Source organism: Vipera ursinii (genome assembly GCF_947247035.1).
Source record: "Vipera ursinii genome assembly, chromosome: 1".
Taxonomy (NCBI): Eukaryota; Metazoa; Chordata; class Lepidosauria; order Squamata; family Viperidae; genus Vipera; species Vipera ursinii.
In genome coordinates, this window is record NC_139512.1 from 324794673 (window position 1) to 324813887 (window position 19215).

The window sequence follows — 19215 nt, forward strand, 5'->3', positions numbered from 1 at the left end:
GAACTATCCCTGGACAATTGTGTTTATTGACAAAAGCATTCAAGGGCACTCAAGCAGTGGCTTATTTCCAAATGCTCTATAATACGGATTATCTAGTCTTATTTCAAGCTGTTTCTTGGTGCATTTTTGGCACTGCAACCTCTCAAATAGTTTTCTGGGCTGGTTACCTACACTGAGATAAATGCTTTACATGATTCTGGTCTCATCTGATGCATATGTTTCAAAAAGTATTGGGGAACTAATCTGATTTTTTTTTCACAAACTAATTTTGCTACAGAGTTCATCGCTGCTTTATTTGTTTTCTGTGAATTCTAACACCCTAGCAATTAGAAAAATAAGTCTAGAAATTTGGGATTATCAACATCCTTGTAGCAATCAGATTGTTCCATCTAGTTCAGACATGACAGCTCATACAGTATAGTGTTGCAATTCGCATGAAAGGAATACATTTAAGTAGAGTCTGTTTTTGTCAAGAATATTAAAATGGCACATGCATTTCAGAGTGTCTCCCATCAGATCTTTTGAGGTGTCAGAAGCATGTATCTTCAAATAAGAATGACTCTGCCATAGGGATTTATGCTTCTGGAAAATTATGGTTCTATTGTAAACCATAGGTTTACCTCTGCAAAGATGAAATCTAAGGTTTTAAGCAGGAAAGTGGCATATTTTAGAAGATTATTTTTATTTTTATACATGCCATTTCTTTTTTATTTTAAAAATATTAGTCCTGAGTGATACCTATGACTTACTAGAGTTAAGTAACTGTACAAAAATAAGCAACATTCTCCTGGCACAATAATAATAATATTCAAATTTCTACTGTACTGCATTCAGGACAGTGAAACTTCTAGCAGTATTAAATTCTGTCCAATATACAAGCCATTTTCATTCAGAATGGCTTGTTTGAAAAAGAAAGTCAGTAATGGTTGTCTGCCTACAAAATAATATCCTATAGCTTAGAAAGATTCTAGGAGTTACATTACCTAAGAGGCAAAAATACAGAAGCAAGAAGCTAAACAAAAGCTAACTGTAAATCCTTTGCTATCTAACCTCTTTTTTTAAAAAAACCATAAATACCCGATAAATCAAAAAGCAGTTCTGTCTTTGAAGTCACAGAACATTGCTAAAACAAAGTACTTATGTTTAAGCCTGTAGTACCAAATCATAACATTAAAAAGTCAGAAATCAAGAGAGCAGCTTGATTGTTCTAGCTTTCCCAGATGCCTGCCAAGCCTATTTTTCCAGGAGAGAGAAGGAAATCCACTCCATTTAGCTTTTCTGCTATATTGGAACTTAATTCATTCTATGTACTAGATATAGAATATTTATTGAATCATATAAAGAAAAGATAGTGGGAATGGGGTAAATTACTGACCCCTCAACTGTAATGGCAACAAAATATTATTCCTACTATTGGGGAAACTCAATGTAAAATACATAATTACTGTTAACTAATAAAACCTCATTTTTCCCATGCTTCCTCATACTGAGTCAAAGATCAATCAGATGATGTTAATCATTTTTAAATAATATAGTTCTTCCAAAGATTATACGTGATCAAGTAGTTTTTCTGGCTGTACATTTATCTCTTCAGGAAACAGCAGAATTACATCACTCATTCTTGGACTAAACAGTATTTCTTCAAAAATGACCAAAGTAGCACAATACAGGATCAGCAATTCCAAGGGCCTTTAGATAGTCATCACTTAACAATCACAATTGGGACCAGCAACTCTTATCACTAAGGAACATGGTCATTGAGACATCATGTGACAAAACCTTACTTTTGCTGCTGTTAATCGAAGCACTATGGATTGTAAGTGAGATATCATCACATGACTGCAGCTTGCAAATTCACTGCTGGATTCCCCATTGACTCTACTTATTGGAAGCCAGCTATGAAGTGATCTAATTGAGATCAATGACTGCAGATTCTGGAGATGGTCATAAATGCCCACCGTTGCAAAAGATCCAAATTTTGATCACATTACTATGGTGATGCTGCAACTCTTTTAAGAACTGGTCATAAAAATATTTTTCAGCCCAGTGTAATTTTGAATGGTTGCTAAACAGAGCAGATGTTAAGCAACAACCTGTATATGATAAATAAGCCATGTTGCTTTCCTAAGGGAATTGTTAAATCCCACTATTTTTTCCCAAGTTCACCACTGTACAACTCCCAAAACCTAGTCAATCAAGGGACTGTATTCAAGACTCACCTACGGTACTTAATCTTCCAAGGAAAGATACTGCGGGGGAAGGGAGTGTGAGTGGCTGAAAATGCAAGGCACTCCGTAATATTACCTGTTGCCAAGCTTCCACAAATGATTGGTTGAAGCACACAAGTCATACCCAATACCCCCTGCTGAATAGTGAAGAAACCACTGATGCCTTGCCAATATTTTCCTGGATACCATTGAATTCTCAAATCCTAGACTCAGGTGATGTCATTGTATCATACAAATTTCAGAAGTAAGAAGATATGACTTGAGTTAGTAGCTGACAAGGTTAAGCAAGCTGAGTGAATACAGTGGGTGAGCACTTCTCTGTTAATTTTTTTATCACAGCAAAAAAATCTGTTATATAATGGCAATTAATTACATTTTAAGACTGGAATCCTAATAATAATAACAATAATATGTACATCGTACTGAAGTTAGTGTGCATTGTTATCACAAAGTGAACTGCAAGTATAAACTAACATTATTCAGATAAGTCTTATCCTATATTTTTAGTCATTCTACCAACCTATGTGTTGAATTAAATTCATGCATTTCTAGATCATCCTACAAATAATGCCTAAAATCAAGTATAATTTATTTTAGGCACCTTAACTATAACTTATTTGTTAACAGGCATTAGCAAGTAGCTATAATTTTCAGCCACTTCACACAAAATATATTTTATTGTAATTAAATTTAAATACAGTGCGACATTCCCATAAATTGTGGTGTAATGTTAACATTGGATTTTTCAGTTTTATATGCAGGAAGTTACAGGTATGTGTCAAATGTTACAACTGAACAGGCCATGCACAAAGAAAACACATAGGCCAGAGCTACATAAAAGCAAAATAATTATCCTTACCACCTATGTAAAACATTAAGCACAAATGTTTTAGGTGAAGACAAGCCTGGTCGACATGAACTGAACATAAAGAAAAAAAGGATTTTAAAACAAAATAATGAAAAAAGCAATTGTAGCATTTAAACCAAATAATGTTAAAGCCACAAAAATTATTATTCATACTCCTTTTATTTTAATTCATTCTTCCAAATTCATCCAAAATGAAATATAATATGTAAGCAATGTTGTCAGAACACCATGAAAGAAAAGGTCGCACTGCACCATTTAATTTCAAAACCAGCCTGCCTGAAAAAATGGAAAGATTGCTTTGGCATTTGGTGCTTTCCCTTTAGTCCCTTTTCAGTTTTTATCTGGGAATCTGTTCTTCAAAGGCAGACTAAACACCAAAAATATTGTTAAGCATTTCATAATTCAGTTTGTCTGACTGAAGCCAAAATTATTAACCTAGAACATAACTTGGAAGAAAGTACATATCTTGCCAAATAAGTTAAAAATTCAATTATTAGTGTCACTGTTTAAATGACCGCAAGCAGCTGCAAGGCTAGAAATGTACTTGTTTCAAGCACTACCCCTTAGCATTAAATAGCTAAATATTTCAAGAGTAAAATTACTCTATACTGTATAGGATAAGCTCCTGCCATTCAAAGTTGAGAAAGGAATTTTCCTCATAGAGGTAGATAAAAGCAATGTTACATGTTAGATAAAACCAACTCAGTAACGTCTTTAGTGGCATCAGCTATCTAAGGCTTAAAAGTAAAGGACTTTTCTAGCCTTACAATCCATAATGCTGTAACCTAAAAATGCAATAGATTAAAACCTGGTTATCACACATGCACAGCGTAGCTAAGATACGCCTTGTCTCTACTAAAACATTAGTTTCCAAAAGTGGATAGACTATAGTTTTGTGCAGGCACTCAATCTACTCATACAAGGGCTAAAAGCAGGGAAAGAATATGGCCAAATGCATCCCCATATCTCAAAGTTGCCATTCCTCAAATCTATGACCTATCTACAATGGAAAAAAAGCACAAAGGATTTTTTTTATTTGCTGGTATAGTATTTACATATCCATATTTCCTAGTACATTAAATTCCAATAAACCTACAAAGTGTTTGCATAGGGCTTATGTACTTTTCTATTAGTGTATGGTCAGTTTTCATTTCACATCTTATAAAAACTGAAATATATTTTTCCCCAAATAGGGCTATCATATCTGGACTATAAAAATGCACAAAGAACTTTTTTTAAGGTTTTACTGCCATTAATGACTCCCTGGATTTTTGTAACTCAAATCTGGGAGCACTAAATATTTTTAATAACATATTCCTTTAATGAAATATAACCATGTTCCTTGTTAACCACAAAAAAGAAAAGAAAAAAAAACAGAATAAAAGTGAACATCTGCTGTAAAAGAAAAATGAAATTATTTTAAATATATTTTAGATTCAGATCAATGAAAGAAATTATATAAATTACAAGCAACAAAATTCAATCTAAGAATAGTGTGAGGATATTGTGAAAATAAAACAAAACCTTTAAAAACTTACTTTGGAAACCAATTTAATCCAAGATGTTCTGTTTTGGAATACAATATACGTTCCAGCATTTCATAAAGTGGTCTCCAGGGCAATTCTAAATCATCTCTTGACAAAAGTTCTTTTTTTCTAAGTTAAAAAACACAGAATCATTACTCACTGACAACCTAAAATACTCTAAGAAAACCTCTTTGAATAACTGTTTAAAATTATAGATCCAGGTCTAACTCTTAGAATGGTATAAACCAGATTATTTTAATCAGGATTACCTGTTAATCAAATTCTCAAACAAATTAATATCATCTAGATTTATGTATGACTAATGGGGGGTGGCGGAAAGTAATGCTAGAAAACTATAACATTATCCAACTATTCGTTCACAAAATTTCTGGTTGAGATATCAATATTACATCAAAACTGGCATTCAACATGTTCACTGATATAAATCCTTGCCTAGCAAAACCCTTTTCTACCCTTAAACTAGTGTAAACCAGTATAATTTTGGACAATAGAAATTACAATGTGGATACATACATCTAAGGATGATAAATTTAATGAAGAGAAGGACGAGGGGGTGACATGATAGCAGTATTCCAATATCTCAGGGGTTGCCACAAAGAAGAGGGAGTCAAGCTATTCTCCAATGAAAGCAAGACAAGAAGCAACAGATTGAAACTAAACAAAGAGAGAAGCAACCTAAAACTATGGAGAAATTTCCTGACAGTTAGAACAATCAATCAGTGGAACAACCTGCATGTGTGAATGTTCCAACACATTTGTCTGAAATGGTATAGGGTTTCCTGCCTGAGCAGAGGGTTGGATTAGATGACCTCCAAGTCCCTTCCAACATTATTATTATTATTATTATATTATTATTATTATTATTATTATTATTATTATTATTATTATTATTATTATTATTATTATATAAAACTTTTATTCATAAAACATGAAACTCAGTCAACTGAACACTCAAATTGACTGGCACTAATGGTTGACACAGGTTGCTGCCAGCATCCTAGGTATCAACCAAGTATCTCCTTAAAATGTAAGTGTCAATGCTACTAACATCGAATGTTATTGCTTGACAAGAGATGAAGAAGTAGCTATTTCATACCTTAAACTTGTGTATTGCTTCAAGACTTGTGTATTGCTTTAGTTTAAAGTTGGGAGGAGGGAAGAGTAGGAATGCACTTTCAAGGCCATTTGTCTCTCTAAAGAAGATAAGGCTTTGGCCTAACGGAAGGGAAACTGATTCTTTAAATTAATTGGAGAATATGATTAATGACAAAATTAGAAAGATGGAGAATTGTGTTTTAATATATTGTGCAAGGGGCGGAGATTTCAGATTCCAGCTTCTTTCGAGAAGTATTTGCCGGTGTATTAGGCTAATAAAGGACTTTTAAGGCAAACAATGCCTCAGAGTCACTTGAAAAGCCCATAGGACGGAAACTTGACAGTAAGATGTTCCGAGTAGCGCAGTTTTTTGTAGCTTTGCTGGAGTTATTGCAGGAAGCTGCAATTTCTTGATGTATTTTGCAGTTTTTGGACATAGTTCCCAGTACCCCAATGACAATGGGTATCACTGTTGTTGTTATTATTATGTTGTTGTTTTGTTGTTGTTATTATACTGTATGCAAAAATTAAGAGGTATAAAGCAGTTGATTTTTAATGGATTTTGAAAATGCAAGGCTGTACAGCTATATAACCAATTCTCTAATCTTTCCTCAAACTTAGGAAAAAAGTAAAGACACTTACTTCTTTAGTCTGGCTAGGTTTTTGCAACTTCTGATATATAGGGCTTCTATATAAGGCCAGCATGACATCAGAAACAAAATACCAATCAAACCTGACAAAATTTGTTGAATCTCTTAGTTTTAACACCGTATCTCCAGCTGTGGATCATTATTAAATATAGATAGAAGAATGGGGTAAAGCAAAACTTACTTTAGCAAGTTTATTAAAAGTCGAGCAAAACCTTGCATCATGCTGATCTCCAATTTTGGAATAGTTACTAGTTCATACAACAGCTTAATGAAAAGAACATGATCTTCTTTACTAAACTTCCTCCCATAGAGCCGGAGATACCTGTAAAAAAGAAAATTTAAAATACTGTAGGTAAGGTATTTCATTTTACCAACATCCTCATGTTAGTATATGCAATGCAAAAAAGTAAATATAATCAAAATAAATGGAAAAGTACAAAAAACAAATACTATGTTTAATAAAATTATCCATAGTGAATTCAGGTCAAGACAACTTACAAACATATCTAAATGCAGACCTATTATGGTATTCCTTTTGGGGTTATGCAATATGCAAGCCACAGAAAAATAATAATAGTAAGCCAAAAGAAGTAAAAAGGAGGAAAGAAGAAAGTATACCTATATCTAATTTACACTGTTATTCATTTTATCTATTATGTTATTCATATTCATGCACATTATACTATACACACAAACCATTCTTATTTCTCCATGCTTATACACCATCCCATATATTGCTTTTTCTTTAAACTCTTTTGAGGATTTCATCAATTTCGTCTACCATGATTTCTTACATTTGCATCTGTAGTCAACAGACCCACTAAAATTATGAGTATTCTTTTTGCATTTATTCATAAATATATTAAATAATCAAGGGGAAATCACATATCCTTCTTTCACTCCTTGCTCAATGGTGAAACATTCACTAAGCAATTCCATTAACTCTTAAGCATGATTTATTTCCATTGTGCACTATTTTTACCATGTTCAGTTTCCAGCCACTGATCTGCATATTCAAGCAAAACATTACAATTCACATTTTCTATTTTATCATCGGCTTTCTTTAAGTCAACAAATATAATAAACTTTCTCACATTCATACACATATCAAATGTCTATATGCCTTGTATTTTGTAGATGTCAAGATAGTGACCAGATGAGCAGTGTATTGAGTGAGCTGGTGTGGATGCTTTGAGTTTTGTTGTTAATTTGATTTTTTTATCCCCCTTCATCCACACCAGTGTTGTGGGAATCCTCCAGGGAAGAACTTTGGGGGTCGAATATAGTACTTATCAGCTCCCTGGCCCACTGCAAAGCCCTAAGTACATCTAAAGTCTTGATGGTTGCTGGAGTTCACAAAGTGAGGTCGGGGAAGAGAGAGATTGCTCGTGTGAGGTCGGGCATCTGCAAAGGGTGCAGATATTGTGGAGGCAGCAAGGAGGGCTATGGGTCACCTCCTTGGTGGCAGACGGTGGAAGTCACTAACATCAGTCCAGTGCTATGGACAGATCAATATCTGGTTGCCTTTCATATTTCATCCATTGATAGTTGTCCAGTGGTTGTGTTTACTGTTCCCTATTAAGTTGGGAAGAGTTCAGAATATTGATGATCCAAAAGGACTGTTCAGGCTATCTGTTGGATAAAACTGTTCAGGTTTGCTTCAGCTCAGACTCTGACTCAGCAGGATGAACTGAGGTGGCTGGGACATGGTCTATTGGTAGTATCTGGGATGAATCTGAGCTGGTGACTACTGAGAAAGTAGATAGGGTTCTCTATGCTGTTAATTTGGACAGATGTTTTAGATCTGAGCCACTCCTGGGTGACAAAAATGGCTAAGTAAGGGACGCAGAGTTTAATCCATATGGTGTCAGTCTTCTTCCTGCCTCCAAAGAGACAAAGAGTGGCCCCTCCTTGGAGCCAATGGTTTTTGTTAGCTCTTCAAAGTAGTCCAGGTCAGGAAACCAAAACCAAGAATGCTAAAATTATCTTTATGGTAAGGTGACAATAACAGAACCTTGCAAATCTGAAAGCACTTCCCACCACCACTACCCTTATGTCCCAGAGAACTAGTGAGAGTCAATTCTGAGAGACTTTTTCCATCCCTATTCCTGCATTTCTCTCATCACCCTGAGATACGGCACACTCCTTACCTGCAACTCTGTCCACTTAATAAACTATGAGACCACTTAACTGCAATTGGGAGTATCAGGATTCTTGTTGTTGAGAGAAGCAATCACATGATGTTTTGCTTAATAGCTGCTTTGTTCAATGACTGAAATTCTGGCTCCAATCGTGGTCATAAGTCAAGGACTACCTGTAGTTTTTCACTCTAGTTTCTTTCAATTCTTTCCCTTTCTTCCCTAAATCCACTCCTGATACTACCAACGAATGGTCCCCCCCTTAAATAAATAACCAGAACCTCTCACACACACTCTCATTCATTCTCTTTTATTGCACATAATCATTTAATCATGCTTTTTGATTCATTCCTTTTCCATTGTACTCATGGACACACACATGCTTGTTATATACTTGAAATGAACATATTTTTTCTAAGCAGATAATCACCATTCTTATTCATCCTTGAGTTTCTGAATTGTTCAATACATTTTATGTACTGCATGTCACTTAATCAACACCAAAACCAAATCCTGCATTGCATTAATTCAGAATATTGAATAGTATTTCCAACAACTCATCCCTGGTTTTTCCAGTTATCACCATTCAATAAAGTATAACAGCCAATTATCACTAACCTATGAACTCCTGCTTCCATACATAATCATAGCAATCCTGAAGACACCGGATCATATACATTCCAGAATGTATTTAATTTTCCTGGATGTATTAGCCAAGCTTATTTCTCAAGAGATTGGTTACCTTCATCCAAGTCTAGTACATCATATACATTCCAGAGTGTATTAATTTCATTTCTCAAGAGATTGATTACCTTCATCCAGGTCTAGCACATCATATACATTCCAGAGTGTATTTAACTTTCCTGGATGTATTAATCAATCTCATTTCTCAAGAGATTGATTACCTTCATCCAGGTTTAGTACATATTACATCTTAGTATAAGTTTCACTGTTACACAATACTTTTTAATTTTATTAATTTGTTCAATAGCATTATTATATACTCCTACATTTCAAATGGCATTATTTCATGTGTCATGGTCATCATTGGATGGACTCATAGTTATTGAACTCAGCCATCCATTTTGGTTATGTCAATAAAAGTTTTCACGTACCACTTCTTAATAAAATAGAAAGGTGTGGTCTGGTTACCAGCTTTAAGAATACCCATGCTACAAACTCCTTTACTATTGGTGCTGATCAGTTTTAGCACATGTTGGTCAGTATGCCTAAAAACAGAAGCCCACATTTGCTCCAAGAATGGTCATATTATTCTATGTAACCTAGGATCCCTAATTTAAAAACTACCTCAAAAGCAAAATAATGTTATCCACATCCTATGAATTAGGAGGTATATGGTAATGTACTGAGAAACATTCAAGATGCTCTGGCAATAGGACCGAACAAATAATATCTTTATTAAGTGACAGAAAGATGGGACACCAAATGAATCCCTGAGTGTGCTGTCACAGAAAAGGTGGGGGGTGGGATTCTCCCAGTCACCTATCTAAGGCAGAAGAGTACTCATGAAAAAATCTTGGAAGACAAACCATAAGGAAGCACTTATTAAACATCCTGAATATTCTTGTCTAAAAAAAATAAATTGAACCATTATATTCATTGCAAGTTAACATAAAAACTATGAAATATTTCAAAACATGCTTTAAAATAACACCTTATACTTATCCTAAATATCTGGATTCATTTTGAAGGACATTTTTGTAAGTCAAAAAATGGGAAACCAACTTTTTGTCAGCAGGTTTGTGAAGTAAATATTGTGAACCTCTTAGATTTGCAAATCACTACTGTAATCCCTGAGACAATAAAAGCTGACTCTGCATTCATCTGCAATTTTTTCTAATATCATAATATCTGTGTTTCTAGTTAGTAAAATATCTTTGCCAACATTAATATATTTTATTCACCAAACCATGATTAGAATTAAACATATAACGGAAGAAAAAAATACAGCTAGACTTTTTATTATAAGAAAGTTCATGCTATTTCAATTAGCAAGCTTGCTTAATGTATTCATTTTTGTACATCTTTGGAGACAGTTATGAACTCTAGCAAAATACAGAGGGGTTAGAAATGTTAATTCAGAAACTGATAATGGACAGAACTGCTATTTGAAATGCCCTTTTCTTTGTTCTTTATACTCATTATTTGCAGTTAGTATATGCTAAATCTATGTTATTTGACTGAGCTTTTAACTTCTTTTAATATCATGTTGATAAAATGCTTTATGTGCACGCTCTCTAGCAAATATTTTCCTTCAGGGATTATTATATTAAACAAGCAGTGAACTCTTATACAAAAGTGTTGACTAGGAATGTCAGCATTCAAATGTGCTATCAAATTGCTGTTCCCTGTAGGCAGAGTGATTTTTTTTTTATTTATTCTGTCACATCTTAGAGATACCTTAGGGATCACCTGCTGCCGGCGTCAACTTCCCTCCACCCTGTGCGTTCCCACAGAGAGGGCCTCCTCAGGGTGCCACCGATCAGAGAATGTCGCCTGGTGGCCCCCAGGGGGAGGTCCTTCTCTGTGGGTGCGCCGGAATTGTGGAACCATTTGCCGGTTGAGCTCCGGATGGCGCCCGACCTTCGCTCCTTCCAACGCAATCTGAAGACTTATTTGTTCAAACAAGCCGGCCTGGCCTGATGGGGGATGGGTTTGGATTTTATTGTTGTTTTAAATGTATTTTAATCTATTGTTGCAACTTGGGCATCTTGTTTAATTCCTTTTTAATTTTTGTATTTTGTATTTTTATATGTTTGCCCTGAGTCCTTCGGGAGAAGGGCGGTATACAAATAAAATTATTATTATTATTATTATTATTATTATTATTATTATTATTATTATTATTATTATTATTATTACATCAAAAAGTGAATGGGAAGAGCAAGACTGAGTAGTTTCTAAATACAGTTTCAACAATAAAAAAACACTGCATGTCATTTTTTTTAAAAAAAGAAAATAATTAAAAATAAAGATATCTTAAATTTATTTTTTTAAAATTTAGATACACTGTCTCTTCTGAAGTAGTGCCAGTTCAACCTACATACATGAGAATTAATAATCAAGATATACCTAAAACAGTGATGGCGAACCTTTTAGAGACCGAGTACCCAAACTGCAACCCAAAACCCACTTATGTATCATCGGGTGCTGGGTGGGCGTGGCCCTTTGGCTGTGGTGGTAATGGCAGACTTGTTGGGACTAAAAAATCCAATCAATCAATTCCAACTTTGAGAGATCTTTTTTTTCCCTGCGAGAAGTTGAAAATGATTGATTGATTGATTGAACCGGGGTTTTTTGCACACAGCGGAGGAGGCCTAAAGCGAAAAGGTTTTATAAAACCCAGCTGAAGGCCTAGGACTGGGAGAGGGCTCTGCGTGCCACCTGTGGCACCCGTGCCATAGGTTCGCCATCATGGACCTAAACTGATATTTGTAAACCAACCAGTCACTCAGGTGTGATAGGTGGTAAGATGGATGGGTGGACAGACTGGATGATTTCACTGTAGATGGGTAGGTGGATGGGTAGGTAGGTACGTAGGTAGGTAGAGAGATTTGTAAGTAATAATATGCTTGAACAATACAACAGTAAATTATTTCCATATGCTGCCAAGAGAACTACATGGATGTATCCATGAAGTAAGAAGTTGGGCTTTATCTCCCTTCCCAAAAGAATCTTCACCTTTCATATATACTATGACAAGAGGTTTCTAATTATGAGTTAAGAACCTCTAGAAACTCATGAGCAAATTGGGATCACAAAGCCAGATCACTGGCCCACAAAGTGAGCAGGGGGCTGTGCAGGCTGCAGAGCTGGAGGCAAGCTGGCAGGGCCATTATAAAGCCAAATTCAATGTAAGCAGTTGTCAGCCCTCCCTGGTAAATCAGATAGGAAACATGACCAGATAAGCTAATTCTACTTTACTGTAATGACCAGATAAGCTAATTCTACTTTACTGTAAACCTATATTAACAAAATCTGGCAAATCTGAAAGTACACATCTTCTGCCTCTCTTTTTACAGCTTGATCAACTTAGGGCAGGTTCTACCAAAGTTTCTTATCATTAAGCAATTGTGGGTTCCTCCCTCTCTTCCCTAGACAGCATCTCTTCCCTTCCTCCCTCAAGATCATTCCCATGTACTATTAGAGCAGCAAGGCTTGGAAGCGGGCTTAAAAGTTAGCTATGAGCAGCGCAGAGGATCTCATAGAAGGCTTGGCCAGGCAACGTGAGACTGAGTTCTGACAATGATCTACCTTTGGTCAGGGACAGTCAGAATATTTTTCTGGAGGCGGGTTCAGGTGCTTATACACCATTTTCTCCAATTTACTTATAGCTTCCACAGAACTGGGATTCTTGCAGGCTCCAAGAACCAAGAAAGGCAAATAGAATTACTTCTGAGCAGTTTCTTTATTGTCCCTCACTTATAGACAGATACCTTGCCAAACTAAAGCAGCTCCTTGCATCATTAAAGATATACTTTGACAATTGCTACATAGAAGCCATCTTAACTCTCTCCCAATCAATCTATCTAAACACCTCTTGGCTCCCTGGAATGTAGCCCCTGCCTCCTGGGAATCCAAACTACATTCCACCAGATTCCATCCTCCAGTCTCTTTTTCTTCAAACTCAGTCAGGTTTCCTCACTAAACACATTCTTTTCAGCCAGGCAATGCAGGTTTGGTTCTATATCTTAGGGAAGGGGCACCCCAAAACGTAATGCAGCATTCTCTGAGCCCTACAAAAACTCAATCCTGCTCTGGATGGATGTATAAACCCGCTGTGAAACCATCTACTGACTGGGCTCTGACACTGATCACAAAGAAGATAAAGAACAAAATACAATAACTATTTGATGCTAAATTGGTAATCTGGGGCACACATTACTATTAAAGAGGACTTACTAGTTTTATCATAAGGGTCATACAAATCTATCATTTCCCCTTATTCATATTATAGAGAGTACTGTATATAATTAAATTCAGTAAATAACCTTAATAGTAGCTTCAGTATTTATAGTATCTGAACTGAAATAAGGAAGACAAGTACAAATCATTTTGGACGTTAAAGAACAATAAAAGAGCATCATCAATCTTGGTTCTGATGCTTTTAGTACAGTATTGGAAATTAAAAACACCTCAGGTCAGGAAAGCTGTATGGGAGATCTGTATAGCACCAAATGCTATACAGAAGCAGAGAATGAGACTATACTTATTGTTCCCATTCTCAATGGAGCCAGCATGTGAAATAAAAGCTGTATGTCCTGTAAGACTTACCGTAGCTTTAAGAAATGTGCTTCCTGTAGATTCAAGCTGATTCTATATAAGCTCTCATGAATCTGCTCCTATATTTAAATATGCTGACCAAGCCATTTTATTTACAATTCTTTGCTATGCATCATGACTTCTCTTTGCCCAACTAACTGTAACAAGTGCTTTACTGACCACAGGCTGTTCTCTACTGCCTGTGTACCAGTTAGGACTTTTATAATCATAACTTAAAGTTCATGAATATTATGCTGCAGATTTCAAATATTTGACCACAAACTGACATTGGAAATTGAAACTGATATCTCAACAATTTTTTCAAACACTGAAAATTCAATAATTCCATTATTTCATCTTAGAAACATAAATAAAAATCTAATAAACATAATAACAGCTAAAATATAATTACAACATACTAGGAAGTGTTAATATGGTTATCTTCTACAGTCACAGGACTTTTCAGAAGCCAAACCAAATATCTGGGCATTGCTTCAGCACGTTGTGACAGCATTAGTACATAACTCATATTAGAATGAAAACACATTCTGCTGTAAACACAGTCAGGGAGAACCCATGGTTACTGGAGAAGTAATGTCATACTACATCTACTCAAGTTCAAAACATATTTGTAAGGCAACCATGTGAGTAATTTTATATTTATCAATATAACTCTAAGAATCTTTCTTGTAAACAAAGTCACTTACAATGACAAATTCAAGATTTATATAGAATATTAACTCCTCAAGCATACCCTAACCATTTTTTACCATTATTAAGAGCACAGTAGACTAGAAACTAACCAAGGCAACAAACAACCCCCCCCCCTTGTGTATTTGGTTATTATGGCAGCATGGTATAACTTGCTTTTAAACAATTATTTGATCTGTATGAAATATAGATAGTTCTTGACCTATGACTATTTTGAGCCTGCCCATTACAGTTGCATATTGTGACAGCTGTTAAGTGAGATTTCCTTGCTTAAAACCCCCACACCTGCTGATGTGGTTAACAGCTGAGCTCTCAAGATTTTCCCCACCCCAAGACACCCCGTGCTCCACTTCCTGCCACTTGAGGTTCCCACAACCATTTTGCCTGCTTTCCACCCAATACCAGGTCCCTGCAGGCCTTTCCCTTCCAGCAGCTCACCACAGGGGGCTTGGGACTCCTTACCATCACTGCCTGTTACCCACTGCACATTTATCTTTTGAAGACCTCCAGAGTTCCAGACCTCACATTGGGGAAGGAGATCACCCCACTCCATCCCTCAATGTTCTTGAGCCATGCGGCCATGTAACTCAAATGGCAGCCATTTCCATGACAGGGCCAAGCAGTCCAGGGACAGAGCACTCCACTCCAATTTCTTAACAGTTTCTGCAGTACTGAGGCTCTCTCTGTAGCCCAGGAATGGAATGGCCTACCTTAGTTACCCAACATGAGGTCCAGACTCAGGAGACCTTCCAAAGATAAGTGTGTGATAGGTATGGGAGGGAGAGGAGGACCAAGCCCAATGGGGGAAAAACAGGCCCAAGGCCTGTGGGGACCTGGCAAGATAGGATGGTGGGGGGAGATAGGTAGGGGATGCTACAACTTTCCTGTAGCCAGTTGTAAGGGGAAATGACACGGAGATGCTGCAGTGGCTGTAATTTCAAAACAGGATTGAAAGTATCTTTTGAGGGGTCTTTTGAAACTTATGGGGAGCTGTCAAGAAATATTAAAAATGATCATCTCACTAAACAGCAGCAGCAAAGCAGCAAAAAAATTTCCAAAGGGAATGGGTCTCAACATTATGTAAGCTATCCTAATTCACAAAAGTTTGCCATATGATGCAGCATTTTGCCCAACTGAAGATTACAAAGTGTCAAACATATATAAGAGTTTTAGTAGTATAGTACCGTATATGTTTTACGACTTTCATAACATTTTTTAAAATTTCATATTTCTAGACTTTGGGCAAGTAGATTCAAAGCATCTTTCTTTATTCTTAAACCTGAACAGAAGCATTTGGTGTAATGGCTAAAATCTTTTATCTGGACAGATTAAGCAGAATAGCCTATCTAGGAACAATCATTTAAAGACATCAGCTTTACACTTTTGAATGCATATTAGTTTGATAGATAAATTCAGTCTTTTGTCCATACCTGTATTTTCCGTTGTTTGAAAAATATCATTGTAGCACTAGCAAACAGAATTCAGAATGGCAATCTATTACATACAATCTATCTAGCATTTATTGTGCTAGATAGGCCATGAAATATTAATAACACTGATTTTTTAATTTTTTTAAAAAAATATTAGAGCAATGCCCAAATGTATACTGGGACTTTCAATAGATTGTAAATTTTTGAATGTAATTCCAAATTGTTGTTCAGGTGTACAATAAACATTGCTATCTTGACAATTGTTTTTTCTAAGTGCTAGCGTTTCTAAATAAATATATTTTATTAAATTAGTACAAAAATCAGTTATATCATGAACCAGTCATGACTGGAATGTATACAGCCTATGGAATACTAAATAATGAAATAATATTTTCTTCATAAGTAGCAAGTATTATAAACTCATCTCTTCTACTGCCAATAGGAAGGATGCATAATAGTCGTTTTATCATTCTCCAAAAGATAATTAAGATAATTTAAAGAGCTTATTTTGACTTTGAATAAACCTTTTATAAATAAAACATTTGTTACTGCCACAAAAAGAAAAACCTCCTAGATTGTTCTCTGTAGTGAAATGAAATATCTGTTTTGGAGCTGGTAGTATTATCACCCTATAATGCAGCTTCAAAAAAGCATAATAAATCTTCTGAAGTTATTGAACAAAACCTCTGCCCCAGTCTTGAGAATAATCTATTTTTAAGAATACTGAGTAGTGGGTGATTCAGTAGCTGCGTATTGTACTATAAAGTGCAATAAACTATTAATTTACTTAATACTGTCAGCTAACAAACTTTTTCTTCTAAAGTCCAAATGAGCATTGAAAGATGACACTTAACATTAGCCCACCCAAGTAGTTGCACATGCTGAGGTGATGGCAATTTATTCCCATGAAAAGGTTCCAGCACATGCCCCAGTCAGAAGGTCACTTCAAGAGCCAAGTTGCAACCTTACAACTACTTATAACCTCTCCACTAGTTGATCGTGTCACTTGGATAAATACCACCAAACAAAGCTAAGATGCTGGAGTAATACAGACAAAAAGAGGACATGAAGCATGGAAGCTCACTACTGTACTTAAAAAGAGCAGCAGAACGTAATCCTTAATACAAGAAGCTCTATACCAGACATGTCAAACACAAGGCCCGGGGGCCAGATCCGGCCCGCGAAGTGGTTTCATGTGGTCCCCGAAGCCATCCTGGAAACAGTGAGGGAACGGTCCCTGCTACCTTGGTCCTGGCCCAGAGACCCTCCTTCTGCCAGAGACCCCCAGATCTGTCCCACTCCTGCCCAGGCCCCCATAGGCCCCCTTGATGCCAATGATGTAGAGCTGGGCATGCCCACCCAGTAGGCCATACACACTCCAGCTGTGCCCACCCAGTAGGCCGCGCCCACCCTGGCCATACCCCCCCCCGAGGGCAACCACAATGCTGATGTGGCCCTCAATGAAATTGAGTTTGACACCCCTGCTCTATAATATCAGTGTCATACAATTTTGTTCTAATTAAAAATATACTGCCCATTGCCTTAGGTGCCAAATGTGAAACAAATTATATTTTTGTTCAGTTTAGAGAAATACAGCTTTATAATCAAAATATGGCAGAGTCCATTAATGTTATTTTAAGTTATGCATTTTCAGTGGGAAACAAAAGCTAAATAGAGGTTCTGGAAAGAGAGGATTAAGCATCCTTTGAGCCATCTTCAACAAAAAGTTACTGTTTCCAGCCATGGCCATTCCCACTTTTCGTTTGCTTAGATCAGCTGCTTTTATAAGTATTTAACTACAATTTCCCAAGGTGTCTGTGAAATAAACTTTTGCTTAAAGAAAGGATTATAAGTACTAATATTAAAAAAAATAAACCATCTCAAGCTCTCCAGTAGAAAGAAATTTAAATTTCAAGTCCTGGCAAAACATAGCCAAAGGTGGAATGGTTCAGTATGTACCAGACCAATCTCTCCTACCCTCTTATTTAAAAACAGTGATAATGAAGTCATCCAATTTATCTCCAAAAAGTAATAAATATATATTTCACACACAAGCAGGCACAGTGCACACTTGGCAATTTTCTTTCCAATACGGATAGTAAATGTTCATCCCTACCAAAGTAAGAAGTACCTTCAGATACTTAATCTTAAATCCGAAACCTAGTTCAATAGAAATTCAAACTGTTCTCAAGAAACCACGTTCACGACCTTTTGTTAGTTTTATTACTGTTAAGAGAGCATTACTTATTTAATGGACATGTCCTAAATTCCCCTTTCCCTTCTCTTTTATTTACTGTGAATGGAAGACTGGCTAAGGGGGGGGGAGGGGAGAGGGGAAGGAAAGAAAATCCTGGTTTGATGCAAAAATCCAGACTTCAGAGGGGTAGGAAGTGTTGGTTGGAGGGCTAAGGTGGGCTTCAAGCCAGGGTGGTCTTTGGGAGGTTGACTGAGTATTGCCCCCCCCCCCCGAGCCTTAGTTAAAAGAAGGAGCCGACACAATATCACACTCGGAATCAAAAGAGAAGGGAAGGGTTCCTTTCTGTGATCACCCCGTCTTTCTCTACCCCAGGGGTCTTCAAACTTGGCCCTTTTATGACTTGTGGACTTCAACTCCCAGAATTCCTCAGCCAGCAAAGCTGGCTGAGGAATTCTGGGAGTTGAAGTCCACAAGTCATAAAAGGGCCAAGTTTGAAGACCCCTGCTCTACCCAAATTGCAGTCCATTCCACCCCATCTCCAGCCAAGCTCACGTGGAAAGCTTTCTCGTCCAGAAGAGGCCGCCGGGCCAAAGCTCCTGAAGCTGAACAGCCCGGCTGAGGTTCAGTTTGATCTGGGCAAGGAGGTAGCCGGCCTCGGCTTCTAGCTTATCGCCGTAGGGTAGCAGCTTATTGTACACCAGTTCCTTCTGTACGGCTGGATGCGGTAGGGCCGGCGGTAGGGGAGGCGGCGGCTCGGCAGCGACGCCGGCCTTAGCCATGGCCGCCTCCTTCCTTGTCCCGTTGGATAAACCGCCGGTCTCCCGCCGCCCCGAAGACTCCGCTGCCGCCGCCGGCTTCTTTGCGTTCGCCCGCCGGATCGGCCCGGCTGTTGGCCGCCCGGCTACCGAACCCGACTGCCTCGAGAGCGTCTGTCACACAGCGGCTCCTGGTGACGGAAGCAACAGAGCGAACGAACCCAGCAGCGCCGACCTTGTCGCCGTCTCCTGCTGCCGCCGCTGCCGCCCGCCGCTGCTGGTTAGAGCAGGCGGGCGACGCGGAGGTCACTTC

General features: G+C 37.2%; 1 protein-coding gene across 2 annotated transcripts in view; it reads right to left on the reverse strand.

Moving 5' to 3' along the window:
* Positions 1-19213, reverse strand: part of PSME4 (proteasome activator subunit 4) — a 95336-nt gene extending 76123 nt beyond the window's left edge. The window contains exons 1-4 of one of the 2 annotated variants that reach the window (XM_083373171.1): positions 18700-18949; positions 6570-6710; positions 4635-4751; positions 3088-3147 (exon numbers count right to left, since the gene is read on the reverse strand). In XM_083373171.1, the coding sequence (XP_083229297.1) occupies positions 3088-3147; positions 4635-4751; positions 6570-6710; positions 18700-18926 (545 nt within the window). In that variant the 5' untranslated portion in view covers positions 18927-18949. Of the gene's footprint in view, positions 1-3087; positions 3148-4634; positions 4752-6569; positions 6711-18699 lie in introns of both variants that reach the window. The other variant, XM_083373172.1, reaches the window with a different exon arrangement.
* Between the last annotated feature and the right edge of the window lie 2 nt (positions 19214-19215).